Consider the following 24,750-nt stretch of genomic DNA (forward strand, 5'->3'; position numbering starts at 1 on the left):
ACTATGAAAGTGTATCGTATCAATGCAGAAGTTGACAAAAGAATATGTCATATATTTTCCCAATTCGTATATACAAGAATACATAACCTGAGAACCCTTTAGTGTCAATGGAATTCAGAATTTCTAACAGCAAAGAAAGAACAAGGATCATACATTGTTATGGAGCGCAGTTTCAGAAAGACCAATCTCCTGGTCATATCTGGCTTCCTTGCTGAGTTCGGGTTTGTAGAAACCTCCTACATATAACGCGCTCATAATAGCTTCTAGTCCTCATAGACAATCCCACAGCAAAGAGAGATCCCAGAAAAGTAACAGCTGCCATGATTAAAAAAGACAGCATAAAGCAATGTACACCCAAACAAGTATTATCTTCACCGGATGTTTCTTTATCATATATATAACCAACCACCCTAACAGAGAGAATGTATGACCCAAGAGGGCCAGCTATAGTAATAGTATTGAATATGGTTCCCATATTTACAACCCCGAATAACTCAGAAGCAATTGTTGGCATCAAAGAGAGCTGCGACCCATAACAAATCCCCACCAAAATCGACCCAGCATAAAGACACCCAGGCATACCAGAAGCAATCACCAAATGCCCAACACTCATGATTGCCAGACTACCAGCCATGAAAAGAGGCCTCGCCCATCCTTTCGTATGAAGGATGTAGTCAGATACATATCCACCCCCAAATCGTCCAAGGGAATTCCAAATACTCCACAATGAGATAAGAGTTGTAGTTTCCAAAGGTGTATAACTGAGAGCTTCTCCAATTTGGGTGAGGTTGTTCAATGTTGCTAGTCCTGAGCCAAGCGCACACGCTGTAGCCAAAAATAGAAGCCAGAAATTCACAGTCCTCATAGCTTGGAACAAATTGAAGTGTCCTTCCAACTCCGATGGCCTGTTAATAGATTCTGTATCCTGCTCTATCTGATCTGACAGCCTCTGATAGTCAAGATCATCTTCTCTCTCATGTATCTTTTCAGAGGATATGTTCTGCTGAGCTCTAAGGGCAATCCACAGGGGTGAGGCAAGCAAGAGTAGCAGCACAATAACAATGAGGATATGTGCTAATAACTGTACAGTGATTACATTTTCCAAGACGATAACAACCACTAGATATGCTGAAACTACTACAACTACCCATGAGAAGTTGTTAAGATGCCGTTTCTCATCTCCAGCATTTGTGTCATAGATTTTCACAAACCACATGAGTAGTAATGGGTTAATTGTAGACAACAGGGACACCATCAGAAGAAATGAGGCAGGATTTCCAGGGAATATGGTTCGGTAAAGCTGGATTAACATTGCTGCGCTCAGACCCAGAAAACCCTGAAACAAACAAATCTAATCATCTTAGACTTCAACCCAAGTGATAAACAGATGGATTACTTTGATAATCATAAGCTTAAAATAGGAAGAGGAAAAAAAAAACGCAAACAAGTACAATGAAGACCTTGTTGAGAATTCATCCTGATAACTGCTCACAGTGATCATAAGACAAGGGTTATGATTGCTTAACACCATACTCAGGCGTTTTAAATTTTTAAAATCTCTGTAGTAATTTCAAGGGTAAAAAACATTTTCCTTCTGTAAAGAAAGAAAACCACATGGCCTTAATGCCACAAGACACTCTAACCCACTTCACTTTACACTTTAGAGTACAATTTCGAGCAAGACGTTTGGTCTACCCTTATGGCTGGCCAAATACGCAGGAAGAGCGAGACAATCTTAAGACATACATGGAATTCTCCTGGTAAATGGCCACTATGTATAAGTTTGACATTAAACTTACTAAATCTATAAGGTGACCTGCCTATTATTTCAGGCACGATCCAAAACAGAAATGTAGCCTATTACTTTTCCTTTATGGACTTATGGGTGGAGGCCAATCATACCGGCCACTCGGCCAGGGCGCCCACAGAATGCCAAATCTCATGATCAATAAAATAGCATGCAAATTTTAACCATACTCAATTATCATATGCCATTATGGCTTATTTTTGCGCGAGCTAAAACAAAAAATATGATCAAAACAACTCCATTAATCCAGGTTTGAATCCCCCTTCCCATTTGTAATTTGTAATGCTATTATGGCTTATTTGCACACACGCACAAATACTAAAATAGAATATTAATCACAACTCAATTAATCCAGTACTAATCCCCTTCCTCGTTAGTAATTTGTAATGCCATTGTGGCTTATTTGCGCGCGCGCACACACAAATACTAAAACAGAATATATGATCACAAGTTCACATCAACTCAATTAATACAGGTTTGGATCCCCTCCCCATTTAGTAATTTGTAATGCCATTATGGCTTATTTGCACGAGCACACATATACTTGAACAAAATATAAGACCACAACAACTCGATTAATCCAGGTTCGAATTCTCCTCCCCGTTTGTAATTTATAATGCCCTTATAGTTTATCCCCGCACACACAAAATAAATAACTCAATTTAATCAATAAAATTATATAGAGGCTAAAACAAAAGAAATAGAGGGTTGTTGACCTTCATAATACCAACAGCAGTGCCACTATAATCCCGGAAATTATGAACAGCAGTAACCACATCCGCCGTATTAAAAAACGGCATAGCATGTCCAGCCAAGAACAAGAACAAACATACCACCGCAACCGGTGGCCGGTAAATAACCCCGGCCACCGTCAACCAAATCAAGAAATAGCCAGCAAAGCATTGGACGGCCCCAGCAAATATAGCAACTTTGGGCCCACCAAAGAAAGAGCGGCGATAGGCGGTGCTGGCATAGAGAACGCCGGCGAGGATGCCGACGTTGGCGCCCAAGTCCTTGAAAAGGGCAACAGTGTCAAGGGTAGTTTGGGAATAACCTTGCGAGGATTTGAGGACAGGAGAGTAAATTCCAAAGGTGGATGGTGTGCCACTGATGGATTGGATCCATATGCTTGCTACTGTTGATACCCATTTGTTGTTCATCATCTCCATTTTTGTGGGCTTTCAATCTTTACCTTCTGGTTGGCTGGAAGGGGAATCAATCAGTCCATTGATGTTGATTGGTATGATACTTTCTTCCATTCTCATTGGGAGAGTATTTGGTGCAGTGTCCTACTGTCATTGGCGGAAAATGGCTAGTCTCTCGTCAAACCGTTAGTCTCGGACTCTCGGATGCCCGTATTACAACGTTGAATACTACGGAGTATATAAAGTATTTTTCTACGCTCTGTTTACCCGTGTTGGTAGGTCAGTTTGACCCTTTTTTTTTTAATAACTATCCGAAAATTGTTTATTTTATTTGGATGTGGTGTGTTGTACATAGTCTGTGGCTGATGTTCTATATGACACGGGTAGGCCCGCGCGCGAAAAAAAAATTGTAGTGTATTTTTATTTACAGCTCTCTCTAAAATTTGTATTTTTTTTTTGTGAAAACTAAAATTTGTATACAATTGTATATATTTTGCATATTATATTGCTTAATTCTTCTTCTGGTCCCCCTCATAATAGTGTCCGAGATTTGTCATTGTACATTTGTACATAGTACTACGTATCTTTTTTAGTAATATTATTCTTAATCCTTTTTGGGTTGTTAGTATTTGTATATATGTTATGATCCACGTAGTATATGCTAACACAATTGTTGACTAACGAATGAAATAACATGCTCTATTATATGTGAAAATGGACAAATTAAAGATGTAGGAATTAATCGAAATCATTTTCAATAATGGTAACAAAATTTCATTTTCTTACAATCACTATGTTGTGAAAATTATCAAATAACATAACACGTGTGAAAAAATAGTATAAATACACACTAATCATATCCAAGTTAAATATATTTAAGTAGAGTTAAAAGGCATAACTACTTAGTTAAGATGGTAAGCTTTCTACTATACTTAGTTAACATGCTTTGTTTTGGAGATTTAATAATAGTATAGATTAATTGAACATTAAACTAAAGCAATATGGCATATAAATGTGAAAATTATTAGGCGCACACGAGTGCACCGTGCACCCAATGGTATTTTTGTACCCTTGGATGATCCCCTCACACTTTCTCATCACCCAATAAAGGGAAAATGTGAGAGGGTGCACCGTACACCCGATGCACCTAATATGTTTTATAGTAATGGACTAATGGAGTACCCTCTGTATTTAGGATGTTCTCTTTGCGCGGATAAAACTTGAACTTATTGAAACTGAATAATTTGATAGGACCTAATCAAACTTGATTGACATGATAGTCCGATAGGGCATGGTCACACCTAATTGCACGGGAGTGAGAGAGTAAACTTATTGACCTAATAGAACCTGATTGCAACATTTTAAACTTATCTAAATTTATTAGATCTGAAACTTTTTTATAAAGATGTGATGCACCTGTTGTAATGGAAAAGACCGTCGATTGACTAAAAGTTGATGTTTTGAATTCAATAACTAGTGTGTATAAAGCTTTCTTATAAATAAGAAATATGATATGATCTTGGATGAACGTGGATTTAATTGACCAAAAATTTAAACGAGCACGTTTAAGGCGAGCTAGCTAATCTCAAATATCTTGAAGGGTTAGCGTTGGAGCCGAGCTCAAGCAATCAATTGAAGACATGGCCCACGTGGCACAACACATTAACTATTGTGTATGCCGGGTTATAAGTTACAGTTTGTTGGATAAAGCACGACCCAACAAGTTGACATACTGTAACAAAATAAGCGAAATTTGGTCTAAGGCTCTAAGCTCAACACAACTGAGTACTGACACATCGACATGAAGGGTTGGTCATATTTGGGCCATCATTTCAAATTCACAGTATGATATATTTACTATTTATATTGGACCATATAACCCCAAATTTACTAGACTTGAATGGACAAATTCCAACCCATACTTGAATCAAAAGTATCCTTATTTTATTATGACTCGAGTTCGAATCGAAAGACTTGGTTGCCACCTTTAGAAAAAACTAAAATGCACTACATTGAATCGCAACAATACTATTTTCACTAGAATCCAAACTAACGAAATCTAATCTCAACTACTTCAAAATCTGTGAATTATACTAACCAATGGTTTTACGTAATTTCAAATAAAACTTCTAACTTCTAAATGACATGAAATGCATAATTAGTTTTGCATAGTATCACCTCTAAGTCATCATATGAACTTTTATCTTCCTACACAATGAAACAATGTTAAGATTTCATTTGCCATCCGCAGGTCGAGGTACACGGCACACCACGATCCACGTGAAAAAATTATGTATGAGACAAAAATGACATCACACGATACATAATCATGCATGGTGAATCATTGAGTTATACAGTTATGAATTATGCCTAAACCAAATTGTAGTTGTTGAAAAGTCAACATTAATTCACTACAACCCTTCATACCCCAACATATCAGTTTCCTTTTTTTTTTTAAAAAAACAACATAGTAGTAACATTTAGAAATGGCGGCACGAGCCGCACGACACGTTGTTGTTTGCGTTAACACCGGGCATCGCGGGCGACACTCACATTGCACTATTTTTCTCTCACGGGCTCATCATGCCCCTGGAGATCGACACTCCCGCCTAAACGGATCTTCCCCAATTGAAAATCACATGTTTGTAAAAAAAATGGAAATCCTAAATTGCAAATTTGAAATCCCTAATTCAACTAACTTCATCCCTTCCATTCTCTCTTCTTCACCAATTGATTCTGCAATTGTCTGTTCTTTCTCTATCGCGATAAGCCGATAACCTCAAATATCATGGTAATATTTCTCAACTTGTCTTTCTAATTGAATTGTACAAAGTTAGGGATTCCATATATAATTCTCTGAACTTCGTGTCCGATTTTCGATTTCTTAAATTATGATTGTTAAATCGACTGGAAACAAGAAAATCATAGTGCATAACTTGAGAATTGATGTCTAGACGATCAATTTCAGATGTTTTTTTGCGCGCCAGTTTGTTTTGAATTATATTGTTTTTTACAGTGTAATTTATGGTTATCAGTGATGTCATCATATGTAACTGCAGGGTTTTTCATTAATTTGGTAACATTGAGGGTTTCTAATAAATGTTTGGGTCCATTGATGTACAATTTCTTAGTGTTTTTATTGTGTGGATGTTGAAGCAGCATAGTGTTGTTAGAATTTTAATGCAAAAATGTGAAGGGTGATTTTGGTTCTATACTGTTCTATTACCAGTTTATGTGGGAAAAATGTTTTCGAATTTTCGGCTAGTTTTTTATTCGTTGGTTTGGGAAACCTTGCTAAAATTCCTGGAGCTTTGTCTGAGTTTTAACTTACAGAAAGATGGACAAGAAAGAAGGTGAACCGCTGAATGAAATATACTGCATTTAGACGTGCTCTTATACCCAAATTCTTATTATCTTTAGGTTTTACTAAGTTGGCACAAAGTATTGCTTCTAAAACCTTACTCTTAGGGCACGTTTGGATTGGGTGTAATTGATTATGGGGGTAATAAAAGTCAAACTACCATAATAAAAGGACAATGAAGGTGAATTGAGGTGGTTGCAAGGAGGGTGGTGAGGTGGTATTGTGATGAGAAGTTGTGGTAGCAGTGGTGTTGTGAAGAGAAGGGAGGAAGGGAGGAAGTCATTACCCCCCAAATGAGGGTAATAACCACCCTAGTGGGATGGTGGGTAACTATTCCCCCATGATAAGGGTATTTGTTCCCCCTTTCCTTTTATTTTCTTTTTGCCAACACTAGCTTGTTCCCTTTGCCACCACTTCACCCCCTCATCATCACCTTCAATTACCTTTGTTTGACTTTTATTACCCCTTAATTGAATTACCCTCAATCCAAGCATGTCCTTAGTGTTGGTTTTGCCGGGGATTTGTACAAAGCCTTACTGCTTGTTCATCTGTTTATTTTGGTATCTATTGGAGTTCTTGTTTTTCTAGTAGGAGCTGAAATCATAGAGCTATGGTTATGGTGGCATAAGAAAGAAATTTGAAGGCTGAGTTGACTCAGATGAGGGCAGAGGTGATGGAAACATTTTATTTTTGGATGCACAAGTCTGGGTGTTGAAGAGAGAGAAGGAAGAAGCGGAGAAGATATTGGAAATAGTGGAAGGAAAAGGAGTAACTCTTTATGGAGAGGGAGTTTCTGGAGTCGAAAGAGATGCTTGCAGTTCAATCTTTGGAAAGTTTAAGGTTGAGACACCAATTTTTGTCTGACTTGTTGTAGGAGAAGATAAATGAGGCTGAATCGTTTAGGACAAAAATGGGTTGACAACTTGGAAGAAGAAAACATATTTTTGTATGAAAAATAGATTGATGTTGTTATGACTGCTGAGGTGAAGGAAGATGTATTGAAAACTCAATTATCTGAATTGACAATCATCAACGGAGCAAGTTGTTGACATTCACTTGAGATGGATCTTGTAAGTCTTCCAGTGCTACATAAGTAATTCGATTATAGAGGCGGGAGAGTTACGGCAACAGTTGGATACTTACAACGTTCTTCGAGAAAATCAAGGAGGAGGAGTAGGGGGGTTGTTATTTCTTGTCATTTTTTACTACCTTAGAATTTCTATTGGCTCTAAAAATTACTCATACATTTGCTTGATGAAGATTTGCATCTGCAGAACTGCTTGCTGGCTAACAAATTCAACTTGGACAAAATCTATTGACAATTCAAAGTAGGTTTGAAAATCTATTGACATTTCAGAATAGGCTTGAAGATTAGTGAGCAGCTAGGTGCATCAGTTTAGTGCTACTGCCGAGGATATCTATTTGGTTTCTTCTGTTAGTAATTTTCACGTTTTTGGTTTAAAAGAACTAGTGATTTCCAATGCAATAATAGTAGTAGGTCCATCAATTTAATACTTCGTAGATACTTTTGTTTGCCTTTTTGTTTCCATTTCTATCGAATTTGCAACTAGGATACATACAAGTATAAAGCAGCATTGTGCTATTGGATCGTGCACTCTTGAAGTTGGCTTCTTATGCGATTTTTGTTTTTTCTTGTGTAGTTCTCAGCTAATTACACATAATGTCTGATTCCTATCTCATGCTTGACTGAAGTACCATATCGCGGAGGACGAACTGGAAACTCTTGAGGATATCAGGCAGCAGGTGCTAAGCAATTGAGGTTAGCTTTCTATGTTTATGCTATTTGGAAATTTATTATTCCTTCCCCTACTCCTCTTGAAAGCCCTGCTTTAGTAGCGTGCTTTAGTTTTTCCTTTTTCAAGTGATGCATTCATAACAGAGTGCCATTTTTGATTTGTAATCGTGCTCGCATTTGACACAAATCTAGTCAACTCAAGCAATAAATAAGTGGTTAGTTTGTAGTTATATTTTCGTGGATGCTCTTTTGTAAAGTTGACATTGCCCCCTTTTTTTTATATTCTTGTGCAATCTTGTACAAACAGTTATGCAAATGTTAAGAAACTTGCATTCTGACATGTGACTCGTACAACAAACCCCTTTTATTTCCTGGGAATGAGAGGATATATTAATACATAAACTATCAAAGATTTTATGTTTCAACGAAAACGTAATCTTTTTAGCACAACAGACTTGTAAAATTCCTTTGTCCTGAAGAACAATGTCAGAGAAATAAGAAATCCCAAAAAGCTAACAGATGCCAGGATAAAGAAGGATACCATGAAACAATGAACCCCATAGCAAGAATTGTCCTCCCCTGCATGTTTGTCATAAATATGTCCAATCACCCGTACGGAGAGGATGTAAGTTCCAATGGGACTTGCTATACCGATGGTATTGAATATGGTACCCATGTGCTTCACACCAAATATCTCTGCAGTAATAGTGGGCATTAGACCCCACTGAGCACCATAACATATCCCAACCAGGGTAGTTCCAATGTACAAATTCCCCGAGAAACCCAGAGAAATTATGAGATGCCCTGCAATCATAGTTGCTTGAGTGATTGCAACCATCAATGGCCGTGTCCATCCTTTTTGGCGCAGTAATACATCAGATATGTACCCTGCTCCAAAATGACCTAGGAAATTCCATATTGACCATAGAGAAATCAGAGTATTGATCTTCACTGTATCATAACCCAGTGATTGCCCTATCTGGCTGAGATTGTTTATGGTAGCAAGCCCTGAACCCATTCCGCATGACATAGAAACAAACAACAACCAAAAGTTCAAGCTCTGCATAGCCTTTATGATATCCATGTTTTCTTCGGCTGGTAGAATGTCATTTAAAGTCCTAGATAATTCATTGCTTTCCTCATCCTTCCCATCCACAGATTTCTCAGGTTCATTCAAGTAAATACTGTCGAGTAATGGTTCCCTTTCCACAAGCAGTGTGTCCGATTTTTCAGTGCTAATAGCTTCTAGAGCAATTTTAAGAGGTGAACCAAGCAACATAAAAAGAACTATCAGTGCAACGAGGCGTCCCCATTGAGGGAACTCAATTACATTCTCCAATATTATGGTGATCATAAGAAATGCAGCCAGTATCAAGGAAATTATAGAGAAGCGATTCAGGTGCTTTTTGTCATTGTATCCGCTTCCTGGGCAGATTTTCACCAAGCACATTAGTGAGAAAGTGACTGTAGTTGGCAACAAAGCCAGCATTAGGATGAAGTTGCTCTGGTTGCCATTGAAAAATGCTTGATAGATTTGGATTAAGATTGCTCCAGTAAGTCCAAGAAATCCCTGGCCATATTAATGAAAAATACTACTCAATATTGTTCACTCAACATTGAAAGATAAGAAAAGTCATAAATATGCACAACCAATAACAAATTTATATTTATTTAAGAAAATTTCTAGTGTCCTAAAGGGGTATCTCACACGCTTTGCCATGTGATTGAGGTCCCTGTTTTTAGTATTAGTAGATTTTTGTTTGGATTGTGGTCCTGCCATCCTTGTTGTGTTGTGAACACAATTCTGTCCCAGGAATATTTAGCCTTAAATTTTATTGCGGAAGTTGCTGGTAGCTTTCATTATATTCAGCCGAGCTTATACTGGCCTTAGGTCATATCTCTGCCGAAATTGCTGGCCACTTTGGCTGGAATCTGGATAAGTATATCCTTTCGCTTGTTGGGAGTGATCAATCAAAGGAGAGTTTGTATGCCTGTGGGGTACCAATGTACTAAATGATCAAGGTCCTAGACTCCTAAGGTCAGATTGGACCACTAGTCCACTAGGCTTATATTCAGGTTGGACCACTAGTAATCTACTAAAAGAAGCTGGTGGTGTTGTTTTCAAGAAACTTCCAAATTTTTCTGGCATTCTTTTGGGTTAATTTCTCTAATAAGATATCTAATGTTAAGCGTTTTTCCCCTAAATTTATGCCTCTCCAGAATTATGTGATTTTTCAGCATAAGCACCGCCTTTTGTATTTTGAATAAACAGAGTCCAGTAGAAGGTTTTAGAACAATATTCATCATTCTTTGACAGATATTCTTACACCATTGGTATCGGAGTTGTTATTGGTTTATTTGGTTATCTATTTAGTCTATTATACGCTTAAGTGCATATAAGCACAAGTGGTGCGTACTAGACACTCACCACATGGGGTATCGACAATTGAATTTGTTGCCGTGGCGTGTGTTGTGCATGATCATCTTGCAACTTGACACATATACTACACACACTACCTTACACCTTAAATTGATCGACCCTAATTTAAATATATTTTGGGGTGGTGAGTTACTGAGTTGATATGATGTCTAGGGACTAGGTGGGGATGTTTTTCCTCTCATCTAGTACTGTGGAACCTTAGGATATTTTCTCCTGTGTTTTGACATTCGTAGTTATGTAGGTGTCTTTTCTTGTCTGTTGCGTAAAAGTTCCAGAAGAGGAAAATTCAAGTAATTGCAAAATCTAATAAAGGCCAACCAGTGATCCAGCACAAGATTTCCCCATATGTAAAAGCACATTAAAAGCTTACTTATGATTATAAAAAGAATGAGTTTACCTTCATGATCCCCACAATAGTCCCACTGTAATCTGCAAAATTCAGTACACCAGTGACTGTTAGGTTATGATTCATATGACAGTTCATAAATCATGCGGAAAAACCATAAAGCCAGGAAACATATTATTTACACATAATCATTTAGCATAGTTTAGATGCATACTCTTTGTTGCGTGCCTTCCCTAGCTGCGCCCGAACCGAACAAGAACAAGTCTTTAGGACTCCAAGTGTCGTCCCTCCGTAGATAGTCCACAGCACGTCCGGATCCGCCTTAAGATTGACCAACTAGAATCGCCCTTAAGGTTCTAATATTTTCGGTTGGGTAGGCAAGAATATTGGCTGATTTTTCTGCTTAAAAATCTTAGTTTTTTTGAATACTTAAAAACTTGTTGTATAAATAATGACCCCTAGGCCTTTATTTATAGAGTTATGGAAAAGGAATCGTAATCCTAGTAGGATACGAATTAATTGAAATTAGAATCCTACATGAATTCTATTTAATTAATTTATCCAATTAGGAATAGAAATTTAATCATACACTGACTCTTGTAGTTTTAGGAATCACGCATGAGCACAAACTCACACACACACGGCAGCCACAAGGGCTGCCCATGCGCGTGCGAGCAGCAGCCCACGCAGCGCGGCCCACGCATCCGTGGCCTTGGCGCGCGCTGGGCCTGCCTTGCGGTAGGCCTGGGCGCTGCTTTGGCTGCGCGCGTGCTTGCTGGGCGATGGCCCGGCTTCGTGCTGGGCCTTCGTCCGGCAGGCCTCGTCCGATGCTAATTCGTACGATACGCTTCCGATTAAATTTCCAGTTCCGGAATTTATTTCCGATACGAACAATATTTAATATTTCCGATTCCGGAATTAATTTCCGTTTCGAACAAATATTTAATATTTCCGTTTCCGGAATTATTTTCCGATTCCGGTAATATTTCCGATTCTGACAATATTTCCGTTTCCGGCAATATTTCCGATTCTGGTAATATTTCCATTTCCAATAATATTTTCCGATACGTACCATGTTTCCGTTTCCGGCAACATCTACGACTTGGATAATATTCATATTTCCGATACGATCCATATTTCCGTTTCCGGCAATATCATCGTTTCCGGAGTATTCATTTCTTGCCTGTGACGATCTTAGCTCCCACTGAAACCAAGATCCGTCGGTTCCGAATATTCATAGATGGAGTATTTAATGCCATTAAATACTTGATCCGTTTACGTACTATTTGTGTGACCCTACGGGTTCAGTCAAGAGTAAGCTGTGGATTAATATCATTAATTCCACTTGAACTGAAGCGGCCTCTAGCTAGGCATTCAGCTCACTTGATCTCACTGAATTATTAACTTGTTAATTAATACTGAACCGCATTTATTAGACTTAACATAGAATGCATACTTGGACCAAGGGCATTATTTCCTTCAGTCTCCCACTTGTCCTTAGGGACAAGTGTGCATTTCCTAATTCCTTTGTCACTCGATGCTTGCTCTTGAACATAAGGTAAGAGTTGTCATCCTTATTATGTCCAGAGGTGTTCCTCGGTTTCAGAGTTCAACTGATCAAATAAACAGATAATCATAGCCTATGATTCATCCGAGCACGGCCATGCATTTCACAGTTTCTAGCTCTCCGAGTGGCCTTGTACAACTTTTAAGCATCTCATCCCGATTTATGGGAGGACAATCCCAATCTTGCGATCTTGAGATTAGACTTCGTTTGATAGGTGATTACCTGAGCGTTGCCTTTATAGCCTCCTTTTACGGTGCGACGGTTGGTCAACGTCAAAGCAACCAGTTCTCAAACAAGTAATCTCAAATCACTCAGGTATTGAGGATTTAGTGTCTAATAATTTAATGAAATTTACTCATGACAGATTTTCATCTCTTACAGTAAAGTTTCATAGGTCTTGTCCGATACTAGTCTTCCCAAAGTAAGTATCTATGCAAATGATTATGACATTGCCATGTCCACATAGTTCAAGAAACAGAACTACTAGTCATCTTGCATTCTAATCGTCTAACGTTTTCTATGCGTCCAACTTTATAGAAAACTCCGATTAGGGACCATTTTCAATCTTTGACATTCAAGTTCACTTGACAGACATTTCTTAGTCACAGGACTGGTCCTGACAGTCTATCTTGAATATATCGTCAAATTGAAGGGACTCATCATTTAATACTAAACCAAGATTAAATGGAATATGAAAATATATTTCATATATGATAAATGTTCAACCCCAATGTTTTATAACCATGGGCCTCAAACCCATTTTCTAAAACAATTCATGGAATTCAAAGCTATGCTTGATTTCCAGTGCTACAATGTAAGTGTTGCTTCTCACTTGTTGCATAGGTTTAGTTATCATGCTTTTCCAATCTTAATATCCTTTTCATCGAATGTTCTTCGAGATAGATGATAAGATCTTTTCGAGTTTGTTTATTATGTGATCTAGTCTTTCTTACTACATTAGTGGTTCTACGCATTTTGCAATGAAGAACCATTAAGTTAGCAGACGTTTTTCTTGCTTCAAGAGTGGTTCCACGCATTTTTCAATGAAGAACCATCAAGCCAGCAGATAGGTGATCTACCCAAGTTCAGTGAAGAACTTTAAACAACCCTGTTTTATTGCTTCTTAGGCAATAATTACTTTTACTTCAACTGTATAGGTTGCTAGTGATGCTTTGTTTGGATTTACCTATCCAAGCAGTTCATAGATATGTGGAAGATTCTCCAACTATATCTTAGAACATAGAAATTATTATTTTAATTTCCCACGCAACAACTCATGGTCTCCAATCCATGTTGCCATTTTCAAAACACGATGCTCTATAGCTTGTCTTTATCAATGGTTAACTCCAAAGGGTCTTGCTTGATCCTTTGCCAGTGTTTATGCGTGTAGCATCAATATTTAGCATATCTTTATTTCCTTGAATCAAGAACTATTCCTATGTACCTTTTCAAGTACCATAAGTATTCTTGATCTCAATCTAGTTGATCTTTACTTAGATCAATAGAGATTGGTATATGTTCGTCATGGCTAAAGTCATACGATACGTTTTTGGCGATCCTCATATTATATCATACATGATAAATTCTTTTGGAGAATAATTCCCAATTGAATTCTATTCATGTAACTTTAGCTTATCTAGTTTCAGTAGATACTGAATTCGGCTAAATTCTTTGACATATAATATAGGTTAAGAATTCATTTAGACTCTTTGATGTTTAACTTAGTAAATGCTTATACATAGTTCAAACATCCTTTACTTAGATTTATTCACATGGGTCGAATATCTCCAATTGAGACTTTCGTGTTTGATTTAGTAAATGCCATTACTTAATCTAAAACAATATTATAAGATCTTTGTAAATAGATCTTAATACCCAATATGTACTAAGTTTCGCCATGGTCCATCATTGATAAATAATTTCAAATCTAAGTCATTAGCATTTGAATGTTATTTCACAATAGAGAGATATGTGTGTAATACACATAGGACCAATTAAGTTTTAAGTACTCCCACTAAACTTCTTATATATCTATAAGAATCATGTATATTTTATGAAACTAAAATACTTATTAGCTTCACTAAAATACATTTCTAATTCCCAATTGCTTGCTTAAATCTGTACTTAGATTTCATAAGCTAGCTATCTTTTTCAAGCATTTATTTGGATCCACAAATCCTATGACATACCATGTACATAGTTTATTCCAACATTTGACTGAGGAATACGTTTTGTCATCCAATTGCTATATGTACCAATATGCAATCATTGCTTGAATTATAGACTTGAGCATTACGATTATGCATGAGGTTTCAACACAATTCACACCATGAATTTGCTTGTAACCTTTAGCAACTAATCTAGCTTTGTGTGTGAACACAATTCCATGTTTGATGGTTTTTATCCTTAAAACAAACTTGCAACCAATAGGTGTGAACCTATTCTTGCAAATCAACAAAATTTCAATTTCGTCATCAAAACATTGAGTATGTTTTATGGCCTCTAACCATTTAAAACATTTGAGTCTATATATGGCCTTTAACCATTTTAGGGAATCTAGGTTTCGTCATAGCTTTCTTACAAGTCACAAACTCATTAATCTACAGGATAATAGTTTGACTGCAAGTTGTAGGTTTCTTCACTATTTAATAGAAGAATCTCATAGTTTCATTGACCTGATCTCTATGTTTCTTCACTATCTAATAGAAGAATCTCATAGTTTCAGTGACTTGAATTCTATGCCTACTTGGGTATAGAACATCAAACAAATAGAATATCAATAGCCACTTGAAAGTCCTTTGAATATTCTGTTCTCCTTGAAGCACTCGTAAAGTCTTCTAAGAGATATCTATTCTTTAAAGCCACTTCTAACGTCCTTAAAGAATAAGTTCGGATTTTCTGAAGCGCTTCGAAAAGCCTCCGGAATGTCCGTTTATGTTTGTTGTTCGCCTCGAAAACTTTCGAGGTCTATTTTCTCCCACTTGTCATTTTGGAAACGAATCTCCAAAAGGACATTATTTCGAGCAAACAAACATTATGTTCTCAAAAATTCGTGGTAGAAACAATACCCTTGTGTCTCATTTGAATAAATCACAATGAAACATATATCTATACTTGGGCCTTAGTTTGTTGAATAACAAACACTAAGCTCCCACTGAGTTTAGGAACTCTTTAGATATATTATGAAAAGATATTCTGAAATTACTTTTCAATAGCTTTGACGAAATTGGTTTAGTTTGGTGGTAGTTGAGCATTTTGTTTTAGAAATTATAGGAAAAGTCTTTATGATCCGTCATTGATCGAATCAAGTACTAATTGACTTCGATTATTCCAACTAAGATATGCCATATCTTATGGACCTAGATTGTGAAATTACAACACACAATCATTGATGATCATATTTGGTCTCAAGTAATCATCAACATGATCTAACCTAGATCTTTATGATTTCTTGCCAAGTGGATTTTATACTTTTGAATCTTTGAACTAGCCAAACAGATTCAACTTATATCACATTTGAGTAAATAAACCTATATTCACTCAAATCCATGTGAAATAATAAAGTCATAAAACCTTTCTTTAGCTTTGAACTCTATCGTCTAGGCGTTCTAACAATAGTTCATATTCTTTGTTACTTTCAACAAGTAAGACTAGCTTGTCTTAAGTTGACCTAGAAATCAACCAACTTTCAAAAGTCCATCAAAATAGAGCTTATGAATGTTAACTTGTTGATATGGTCTAAGCAACAATGCCAAAGATTTAATGGAACTCAAATCAAGGGTTTGATTTGAACCTAGTAAAGTTCTTTAAAGAGTTGTTTGTTTTAATCAAGCATATTGACTCAACCAGTAATTGACCATTTCATTCAAATAAACAAACAAACAAGCATTGTTTTTGTTCTTCTGAATGTGAGTCTTTCTGTGTTTGAAGCAGAAATTTAGGTATGCTGATTATGGAACAAGATAGCCATCAAGTTCCGGCCTTTGAAAGGACTTAAAACAAACTAGATGACCCTACAACTAATGTAGCATTGCCATGCTTCATTTCCCACTTGTAGGTCATTAGTGTATCCTAGCTTCCATTATTTGAGTTATTACCGAAGTAAGAACCTCAAGCGGTATATGATACCAAGGAAGTTTGATTGCTAGGTCACTTCTCTTTAAACATAAATTTATAGGTAGAAACGGAATCGTAAATTCCTTTCATTTGTTCCTCTGTTTTCCTATTTCTTGTACCCTTTCTTATAGTCTTAAGAATTGAATCTTTAGTGTTGACTTTTATACTTTGTTTAGACATGTCCAATGTCACTACAACAAAGTTCTTACCATTTTAATTTATGTTGAACATTATATTTCAACTGGATGATCTTACCAGAAGCTTCTAAAGTTCTCTAAGCATCGATCTATTCGAATGTCTAGGAACTAGACTCATTCGAGAATTAAATGGACAAAGATATTAGGTTGTTAACCATTGGTAAAGCTGAGCGTATTAAACTCAATGCTTTATGATCTCAAAACTACATTGTATTTTGAATTCACAAGCACCAATTGGTTTGCCATTCGATTTTGATATTCGAAAACAACCATAAAAGTCGCTAAAAGAAACGTACATTTTAATTTGCTCACTTTCTCTCATTTCCGTGAATCGTTCTTGGATTCACTACCAATCGAGGAAATTTACTGTTACCTTTCTAAAAGGATTTATTGCAGTGCAAGATATTTAATTATAAACAATAATTAAAACATACATTGAAGCATGCAAAGTCTAAACATTTATCATGAATAATAACTTGAAATTAAAGCAACTATGCAATTCAAACAAGTTATTAGCATTTTATTCGATTTTATTGTTCCGGTAGGTGTGAATAAAATGATTCCAAGACCCTAAAACCATTGAAGAATTAAGCACAGTTTGTCGACTCAATTCTAAAACATTTTAGGTAAGCAAAAGCCTTTTGCTAATAGTCTAGAAACTACTGTTGGTTGATAGGTACGTCTAAGAACTTATTAGGTAAACCTATCGATTTTGCCACGACATAAAAGGACTCCTTACTTATATCGTTGAGTTTCACCAAAACTAACGTGTACTCACAATTATTTGTGTACCTTGCCCCTTTAGGACCAATAAGTAACACCTCGCTGAGCGAAAACTATTACTAGATTGATGTAAAGGATATCCAAGCAAGTGTATATTTTGGCATGGCACCTTATAACTCAATTTTTAAGTTTGGAACTTAAGGCTCTTACTATGTTGGTTAGATTTTAAGTGAACTAAAATCCTTAATCATGCAACATAATCAAGCTTTTGATCTCATGCATTTTAAGACATATTTAAAACAATAAATAACTTAAAACATGCATAAGATATTTGTGATCTAGTATGGCCCGACTTCATCTTGAAGCTTTGACTTCAAAGTCCGTCTTGAAAATCTCCGTGGGAGGCACCATTTTCTTCAAATAGGATAAGCTATAACTAATTACAACTATTTGATGGTTCGCAGACCATATTTGAATTGAAAAATAACTTTGGTACTTTAGACCAATTACATTCAAATTAATGGTACGCAGACCATATTTTCTATCCTATTTGGGCCATACTAGTCACTTCATAACCTGCAAAACAGTACACATACAATATATACCATTCACCCATTCATTATCATGAATGGCCCACATAGCTGGTTAGTAAAACACATTATGCATCACGTAAACATTTGCAGCAATTAATCAAGGGCACCAATAATCTACCAATTATTCAGTCCTTATTAATTCTAATCAAGTTGTTTTAACCTTAAGGATTTGTAGACCTAATCAAGAGTTTATGACTAAAAAACGCTCCCACTTAAACCAATAAATTCATATGCTTTACCAATTTTAAACATAAAAATGTATTTCTAGTCCAACCGGAAACATACAAATTTAATTAAAATTTAAAGCTCATATCAATTTATAATTGAATCCAAAAATTTAATTTAATTTCAGTCGTATTTAAATTAATTCATGATTTTAATTTTAGTAAAATAATTAGAATAAATAACATTTATTATAATTATAATATTCAAAATTAAAATCCAAGAAAATAATTCAAATTATTAATTTTAAAATCAATTAAAATTACGTGAACTGAAATTTTCAAATTAAACATTCAAAACGATCTAATCGTAACGCAAACACCCTACGCGTTGCACGCCCATGGACCGTACGCACACAGCCATTGCTGGCCATGTGCGCGCAGCCCATGCGCTCGTCGCATAGCTGCTGCTTCCCTATCGCAAGCCTCCGCACACATTGTGCTCGCTGCGCGCGCCAGCGCTCATCGCACGCGAGCTATCGCTCGCAGTGCGCGCGCGCGACATCGCTCGCTGGGCGCGCGACATCGCTCGCTGGGCGCGCGACATCGCTCGCTGGGCGCGCGAGCCATCGCTCGCTGGGCGAGGCAGCGCGCGTTGTGGCGCAGCTCGCTTGCTGCCCACACGCGACTGCCTTGGCTCGCCCTTCGCCCATGCCCATTCGTTCATTGCTCGTGGCACACGACACAAGGCAGGGCTGCTGCCTTGTGCTCGTGCACTACGCCCTTGCTCATTGCATTCGTGCCGCACGGGCGACGAGCTCCCTTGCTCGTCGTCGCATGCCCGCATTATACAACACCCCTTAAGGGTAACACGAAGCATCCATTGCTTCGTGCGTGCAAGTTATATGAACGAATCGCATAAAATTTTAAAATTTATATTTAAAATTAATGACAAATTAATAAATATTATTAATTTCATAATTTTAGGGCGAAAAATCGAAAATTTATTATCCAATTGATTTCCGATTGTTATGGATTCAAGTCTAGGTCATAAAAATTTAAAATTTATCGTAAATTTACAATTTTTATGGTGGTTTTTAATCATAGGTTTCTAATTAAATTACAATTAATTATGAAAATCAAATTAATTCTAAATTATTCTAATTTTCAACAAATTAATCATAATTACAAATTAGATTGCATAATTAACAAGACTAGGCATTCAAACTTGTTAAACATATGCAGTAGGTCAATCAAAAATTCAAGATTTATCAACAAGAATCGCAAATATTTAATTTAACATCTTAAATTTACGAAATTTTGCATTCGAAAAACTAAAACCTTCGAAAAGTCATAGTTAGGCTTCGAATTTGAGAATTCTGGGTTCGGCAGAAAAATACTATTTTTGTCAAAATTTTAGAATGCCTTTTACATGCGGAATTGACACAAAAATCACTCAATTCGGATGAGTAATGAAGAAACTGCCGAAAAACTGCGTACGTATAATTAAATAAACGCAATTTGCAATTAATTAACAATTACGAAAATTAATCACCCCTTTTAATTCTTGCAAATTTGTAATATTTAACCATGTTCATGCAATTTAGATTATGAAAATAATAAGGGGCTCGTGATACCACTGTTAGGTTATGATTCATATGACAGTTCATAAATCATGCGGAAAAACCATAAAGCCAGGAAACATATTATTTACACATAATCATTTAGCATAGTTTAGATGCATACTCTTTGTTGCGTGCCTTCCCTAGCTGCGCCCGAACCGAACAAGAACAAGTCTTTAGGACTCCAAGTGTCGTCCCTCCGTAGATAGTCCACAACACGTCCGGATCCGCCTTAAGATTGACCAACTAGAATCGCCCTTAAGGTTCTAATATTTTCGGTTGGGTAGGCAAGAATATTGGCTGATTTTTCTGCTTAAAAATCTTAGTTTTTTTGAATACTTAAAAACTTGTTGTATAAATAATGACCCCTAGGCCTTTATTTATAGAGTTATGGAAAAGGAATCGTAATCCTAGTAGGATACGAATTAATTGAAATTAGAATCCTACATGAATTCTATTTAATTAATTTATCCAATTAGGAATAGAAATTTAATCATACACTGACTCTTGTAGTTTTAGGAATCACGCATGAGCACAAACTCACACACACACGGCAGCCACAAGGGCTGCCCATGCGCGTGCGAGCAGCAGCCCACGCAGCGCGGCCCACGCATCCGTGGCCTTGGCGCGCGCTGGGCCTGCCTTGCGGTAGGCCTGGGCGCTGCTTTGGCTGCGCGCGTGCTTGCTGGGCGATGGCCCGGCTTCGTGCTGGGCCTTCGTCCGGCAGGCCTCGTCCGATGCTAATTCGTACGATACGCTTCCGATTAAATTTCCAGTTCCGGAATTTATTTCCGATACGAACAATATTTAATATTTCCGATTCCGGAATTAATTTCCGTTTCGAACAAATATTTAATATTTCCGTTTCCGGAATTATTTTCCGATTCCGGTAATATTTCCGATTCTGACAATATTTCCGTTTCCGGCAATATTTCCGATTCTGGTAATATTTCCATTTCCAATAATATTTTCCGATACGTACCATGTTTCCGTTTCCGGCAACATCTACGACTTGGATAATATTCATATTTCCGATACGATCCATATTTCCGTTTCCGGCAATATCATCGTTTCCGGAGTATTCATTTCTTGCCTGTGACGATCTTAGCTCCCACTGAAACCAAGATCCGTCGGTTCCGAATATTCATAGATGGAGTATTTAATGCCATTAAATACTTGATCCGTTTACGTACTATTTGTGTGACCCTACGGGTTCAGTCAAGAGTAAGCTGTGGATTAATATCATTAATTCCACTTGAACTGAAGCGGCCTCTAGCTAGGCATTCAGCTCACTTGATCTCACTGAATTATTAACTTGTTAATTAATACTGAACCGCATTTATTAGACTTAACATAGAATGCATACTTGGACCAAGGGCATTATTTCCTTCAGTGACAACAGTGGCAGTACTGAAGAACGTTGGACCATGGGAAGCTAGGAACATGAAGAGGCACATGAGAGGTACAGGAGGCCGAGGGATGAACCCAACAACTGCGAGCCACATTAAGAAGTAAACCAAAAAGAATTGGATGTTACCCACCGCGAGGACCACCCAGGGTCCATGGAAGCAACGCCAGTGGCGAGGTCTAGAGGAGGCGGTGACAGTGGCGAACAGGAGGCCAGAAAGGACACCTACATTGCTACCAATGTCTTTGAAGACGGACACGGTGTCGAGGGTGGATTGGTCGTAGGATTGGGAGGATTTAATAGCAGGTGAGTATACACTGAAGGCATAGGAACCACCCACGATTGCTTGTATCCATATGCTTGCCACTGTTGCCATCCATCTTTCACTACTGCCCATATTGATACAATATTACTCTTACAGTTTGTTTGGATAGGAATTTAGGAAGTGGGGAGGAGGAATGTTCTCCTGTTTGTTGACTTTTATGGAAGAGGGAACTATTTTGATCATGTTAAGTTGTAAGGGGGAGGTTGAGACATTGATTGAAATATTTTTTGCATTCCTATATTGCCCTTACAGCAGGGCTGGCCAATAAATTAGAGTGTTGATGGTGTGTTTGGATAGTAATGGTGGGAGGAAAGGGATGTGTAGGAAAGAGACCAGGTCCGTCTAACATTTTGGAGGCCGTGTACTAATATAGATATTAAGTCCCTGACATTGATAAAAAATGGCACGATATTAAGGAGAAGGGTAGAGGGCGGGGGGAAAAGAGAAAACACAGTTGTGGACTTGTGGTGGCGAGAGAAGGGGTGAGGGCGCATTTATGTCACTGTGTATAGATAAGTTTTAATGGTTTAAAAAGAAAAGCAAAGATAGGAACCAAACTTCTTTTTCATATGAAAGGAATGGGTTTTAAACATTCAATTCTTTCCCTTTCAGCTATCAAATGGTCTAAGATAGGTGTAACTTGTATGCATTGTAGGTTTCTGCAATTTTCTTTTCTTTTTCTGAGGTAAATAAGGAAGAGGCAATTCAACCAACCAAAATTCCGCCGCTCCTTTAAAATGGAACGCCTTGTGAATTACAATTTTACTAGAAGTGTTACTTCCTTCATGTAACCAAACGGTTGCTAATAAGTATGTAGCCAAGAGATAAAATATGAAAAATAAGTGGAATGAACAATACAAACAAAAATCCACACTGAAACCCATTTCTTCTGGGGAAAAAACAGTGATACATCCAAGTTATACATTCTTACAAAATATGTAATCTTCTTAAGACAACATTCTTATAAAATGCCCTTGTTCGGAAGAACAATGTCAGAGCAACAAGAAACCCCAAAAAGCTAACAAAAGCCAAAATAAAGAAGGATACCATGAAACAGTGAACTCCATAGCAAGAATTGTTTTTATTTGCTTCTCTGTCATATATATGTCCTATCACCCAAACTGAGAGGAAGTAAGTTCCTATAGGGCTCGCGATACCTATGGTATTGAAAATGGTACCCATATGCTTCACACCAAATATATCTGCAGTAATAGTAGGCATCAGACTCCACTGCGCACCATAGCATATCCCAACTAGGACAGTTCCAATATACAAATTCCCTGGAAATCCCAGAGAAATAATGAGATGTCCTGCAGTCATGGTTGCTAGACTGACTGCAATCATTAACGGTCTTGCCCATCCTTTTTGGCGCAGTAATATATCAGATATGAACCCTGCTCCAAAACGGCCTAGGAAATTTCATATTGACCATAGTGAAACCAATGTATTAGTCTTCACCATGTCATAGCCAAGTTATTGTCCTATCTGACTCATATTGTTTATGGTTTCCAGCCCGGAACCCATTCCACAAGACATGGCAACAAACAACAACCAAAAGTTCAAGCTTCTTGTGGACTCAAATATATCCATGCTTTCGTCGACTTGTTCAATCTCATTCGAAATACCAGGTAATGCTTTATATTCCTCATTTTCAAAAATACTATCAGCTAATGATTCCTCTTCCAGAAACAGTTGGTAAGAGTTTTCCTTTCTTGTAACTTCAACAGCAATATAGAGGGGCAAAGAAAGCAATACTAAAAGAACTGCAACTGTAACAAAATGTGCCCACCGTGGAAATTCAATAATATTCTCCAAGATGATGATGATCATTAGAAAGGCAGCTAGAACCAGAGAAACTACGGAGAACCGATTGAGGTACTTTTTATCATCTGATCTGCTTCTTGGACTGATTCTCACCAGACACATCACTGAGAAAGTTACGGTGGTTGGCAACAAAGCCAGCATTAGGATGAATGTGCTTTGATTTCCCTTGAAAAATGCTTGATAAACTTGGATTGTCATTGCTCCAGTAAGTCCAAGAAAGCCCTGGCCATATGAATTACAAACACTAATTAACATTCAATTAACATTGAAATATAACTGTAATCACAGATATGCGGAAATGATTATAAAGAATTGCTTATCCTGCCTAATCTTTAGAGATCTCTTGGATTTAGGAAGACTTGCTCTATATCTGTAGTTAGGTTTGTCTTATTGTATATATATGGAGAGGTTCTCCTGGGTAAAACCAATGGCTTATTCGCGGCAATTTGTTGCAACTTGCGATGATGGGTGTATGGTATAGTTGACCAACATTGATCATGGCCAACTTATTTTAGGGTATAACCTATGTGCCTTGTTTGCAGCAATCTATTTGACTATATCTATTGTTGAGATTGTCTCATTGTGTTTGGAGAGGTGCTTCTACAGGGTATAACCTATATCTCGTTCGTGATAATCTGTATTAGCAATTGTTCAACCTTAAGAATAGGTCAGGAAAGTTGTCTTCTATTACTTTCAAAGATTTTCCATCGATTCATGGTGCTGGTTATAAGGCTTGTAACTTGAAATTAAGGTTTGTTAGGTTGATATTGGATGTTATGTGTTAGTTGAAAATAGTGACAAGGCTGGAGATTTAAGGAACATTTCCACAAAAGAAAAAGCACACAGTTTTTTTTTGGCAATGGTAAAGTAGAATGATTAAGCTGACCTTCAATATCCCCACAATAGTCCCATTATATTCTGGAAAATTCAGTACACCTGTAACAACATTGGCCGTGCTGAAGAACGTCTGAGCATGGGCAGCTAGGAACATGAAGAGGCACATGAGGGGCACAGGTGGCCGAGGGATGAGCCCAACTACAACGAGCCACATGAAGAAGTAACCCAAGAAGCACTGGACTGCACCTGCAGCAAGGACTACCCATGGCCCATGGAAGCAACGCCAGCGGCGGGACCCAGAGGAAGCCGCAGTGGCTGCATACAGGATACCAGAGAGGACACCAGCATTAGCGCCAATGTCTTTGAAGACGGAAATTGTGTCAAGGGTGGACTGGTTGTAGGATTGGGAGGACTTTAGAACCGGGGAGTAGACGCCAAAGGCGTAGGAACCTCCCATGGTTTCTTGTATCCATATGCTTGCCACGGTCGCCACCCATCTGTTGCTGATGATGTTGTCCATTG

At 37.5% G+C, this 24,750-nt stretch overlaps 2 protein-coding genes and 1 pseudogene across 2 annotated transcripts; all 3 read right to left on the reverse strand.

The window, feature by feature from the left end:
- Positions 1–31: 31 nt before the first annotated feature.
- LOC110804923 (protein NUCLEAR FUSION DEFECTIVE 4-like) lies at positions 32–3,150 on the reverse strand. Its single transcript, XM_022010522.2, has 2 exons — positions 2,524–3,150; positions 32–1,336 (listed from the first exon to the last, which is right to left on the reverse strand). Exons 1-2 carry the CDS (start codon positions 2,974–2,976, stop codon positions 194–196), a joined length of 1,596 nt encoding a protein of 531 aa, XP_021866214.1. The 5' UTR covers positions 2,977–3,150; the 3' UTR covers positions 32–193.
- Positions 3,151–8,490: 5,340 nt separating this feature from the next.
- Positions 8,491–21,639, reverse strand: LOC110804927 (protein NUCLEAR FUSION DEFECTIVE 4-like). Its single transcript, XM_056829343.1, has 3 exons — positions 21,207–21,639; positions 10,907–10,938; positions 8,491–9,639 (listed from the first exon to the last, which is right to left on the reverse strand). The coding sequence occupies exons 1-3, from the start codon at positions 21,637–21,639 to the stop codon at positions 8,491–8,493; spliced, it is 1,614 nt and encodes a 537-aa protein (XP_056685321.1).
- Positions 21,640–22,494: 855 nt separating this feature from the next.
- Positions 22,495–24,748, reverse strand: LOC110804920 (protein NUCLEAR FUSION DEFECTIVE 4-like; annotated as a pseudogene).
- Positions 24,749–24,750: the final 2 nt, after the last annotated feature.

This window comes from Spinacia oleracea, chromosome 5 (assembly GCF_020520425.1).
Source record: "Spinacia oleracea cultivar Varoflay chromosome 5, BTI_SOV_V1, whole genome shotgun sequence".
In the NCBI taxonomy this organism is placed as follows: domain Eukaryota; kingdom Viridiplantae; phylum Streptophyta; class Magnoliopsida; order Caryophyllales; family Amaranthaceae; genus Spinacia; species Spinacia oleracea.

Coding starts and splice junctions, on each gene's coding strand:
- LOC110804923 (XM_022010522.2), bottom strand. CDS start 2,976: ATGGAGATGATGAACAACAAATGGGTATCAACAGTAGCAAGCATATGG. Junction 1,337..2,523: donor CTGCTGTTGGTATTATGAAG/GTCAACAACCCT, acceptor TGTTTGTTTCAG/GGTTTTCTGGGTCTGAGCGC.
- LOC110804927 (XM_056829343.1), bottom strand. CDS start 21,639: ATGGGCAGTAGTGAAAGATGGATGGCAACAGTGGCAAGCATATGGATA. Junction 10,939..21,206: donor TGAAGGAAATAATGCCCTTG/GTCCAAGTATGC, acceptor TGAATTTTGCAG/ATTACAGTGGGACTATTGTG. Junction 9,640..10,906: donor CTATTGTGGGGATCATGAAG/GTAAACTCATTC, acceptor TAATATGGCCAG/GGATTTCTTGGACTTACTGG.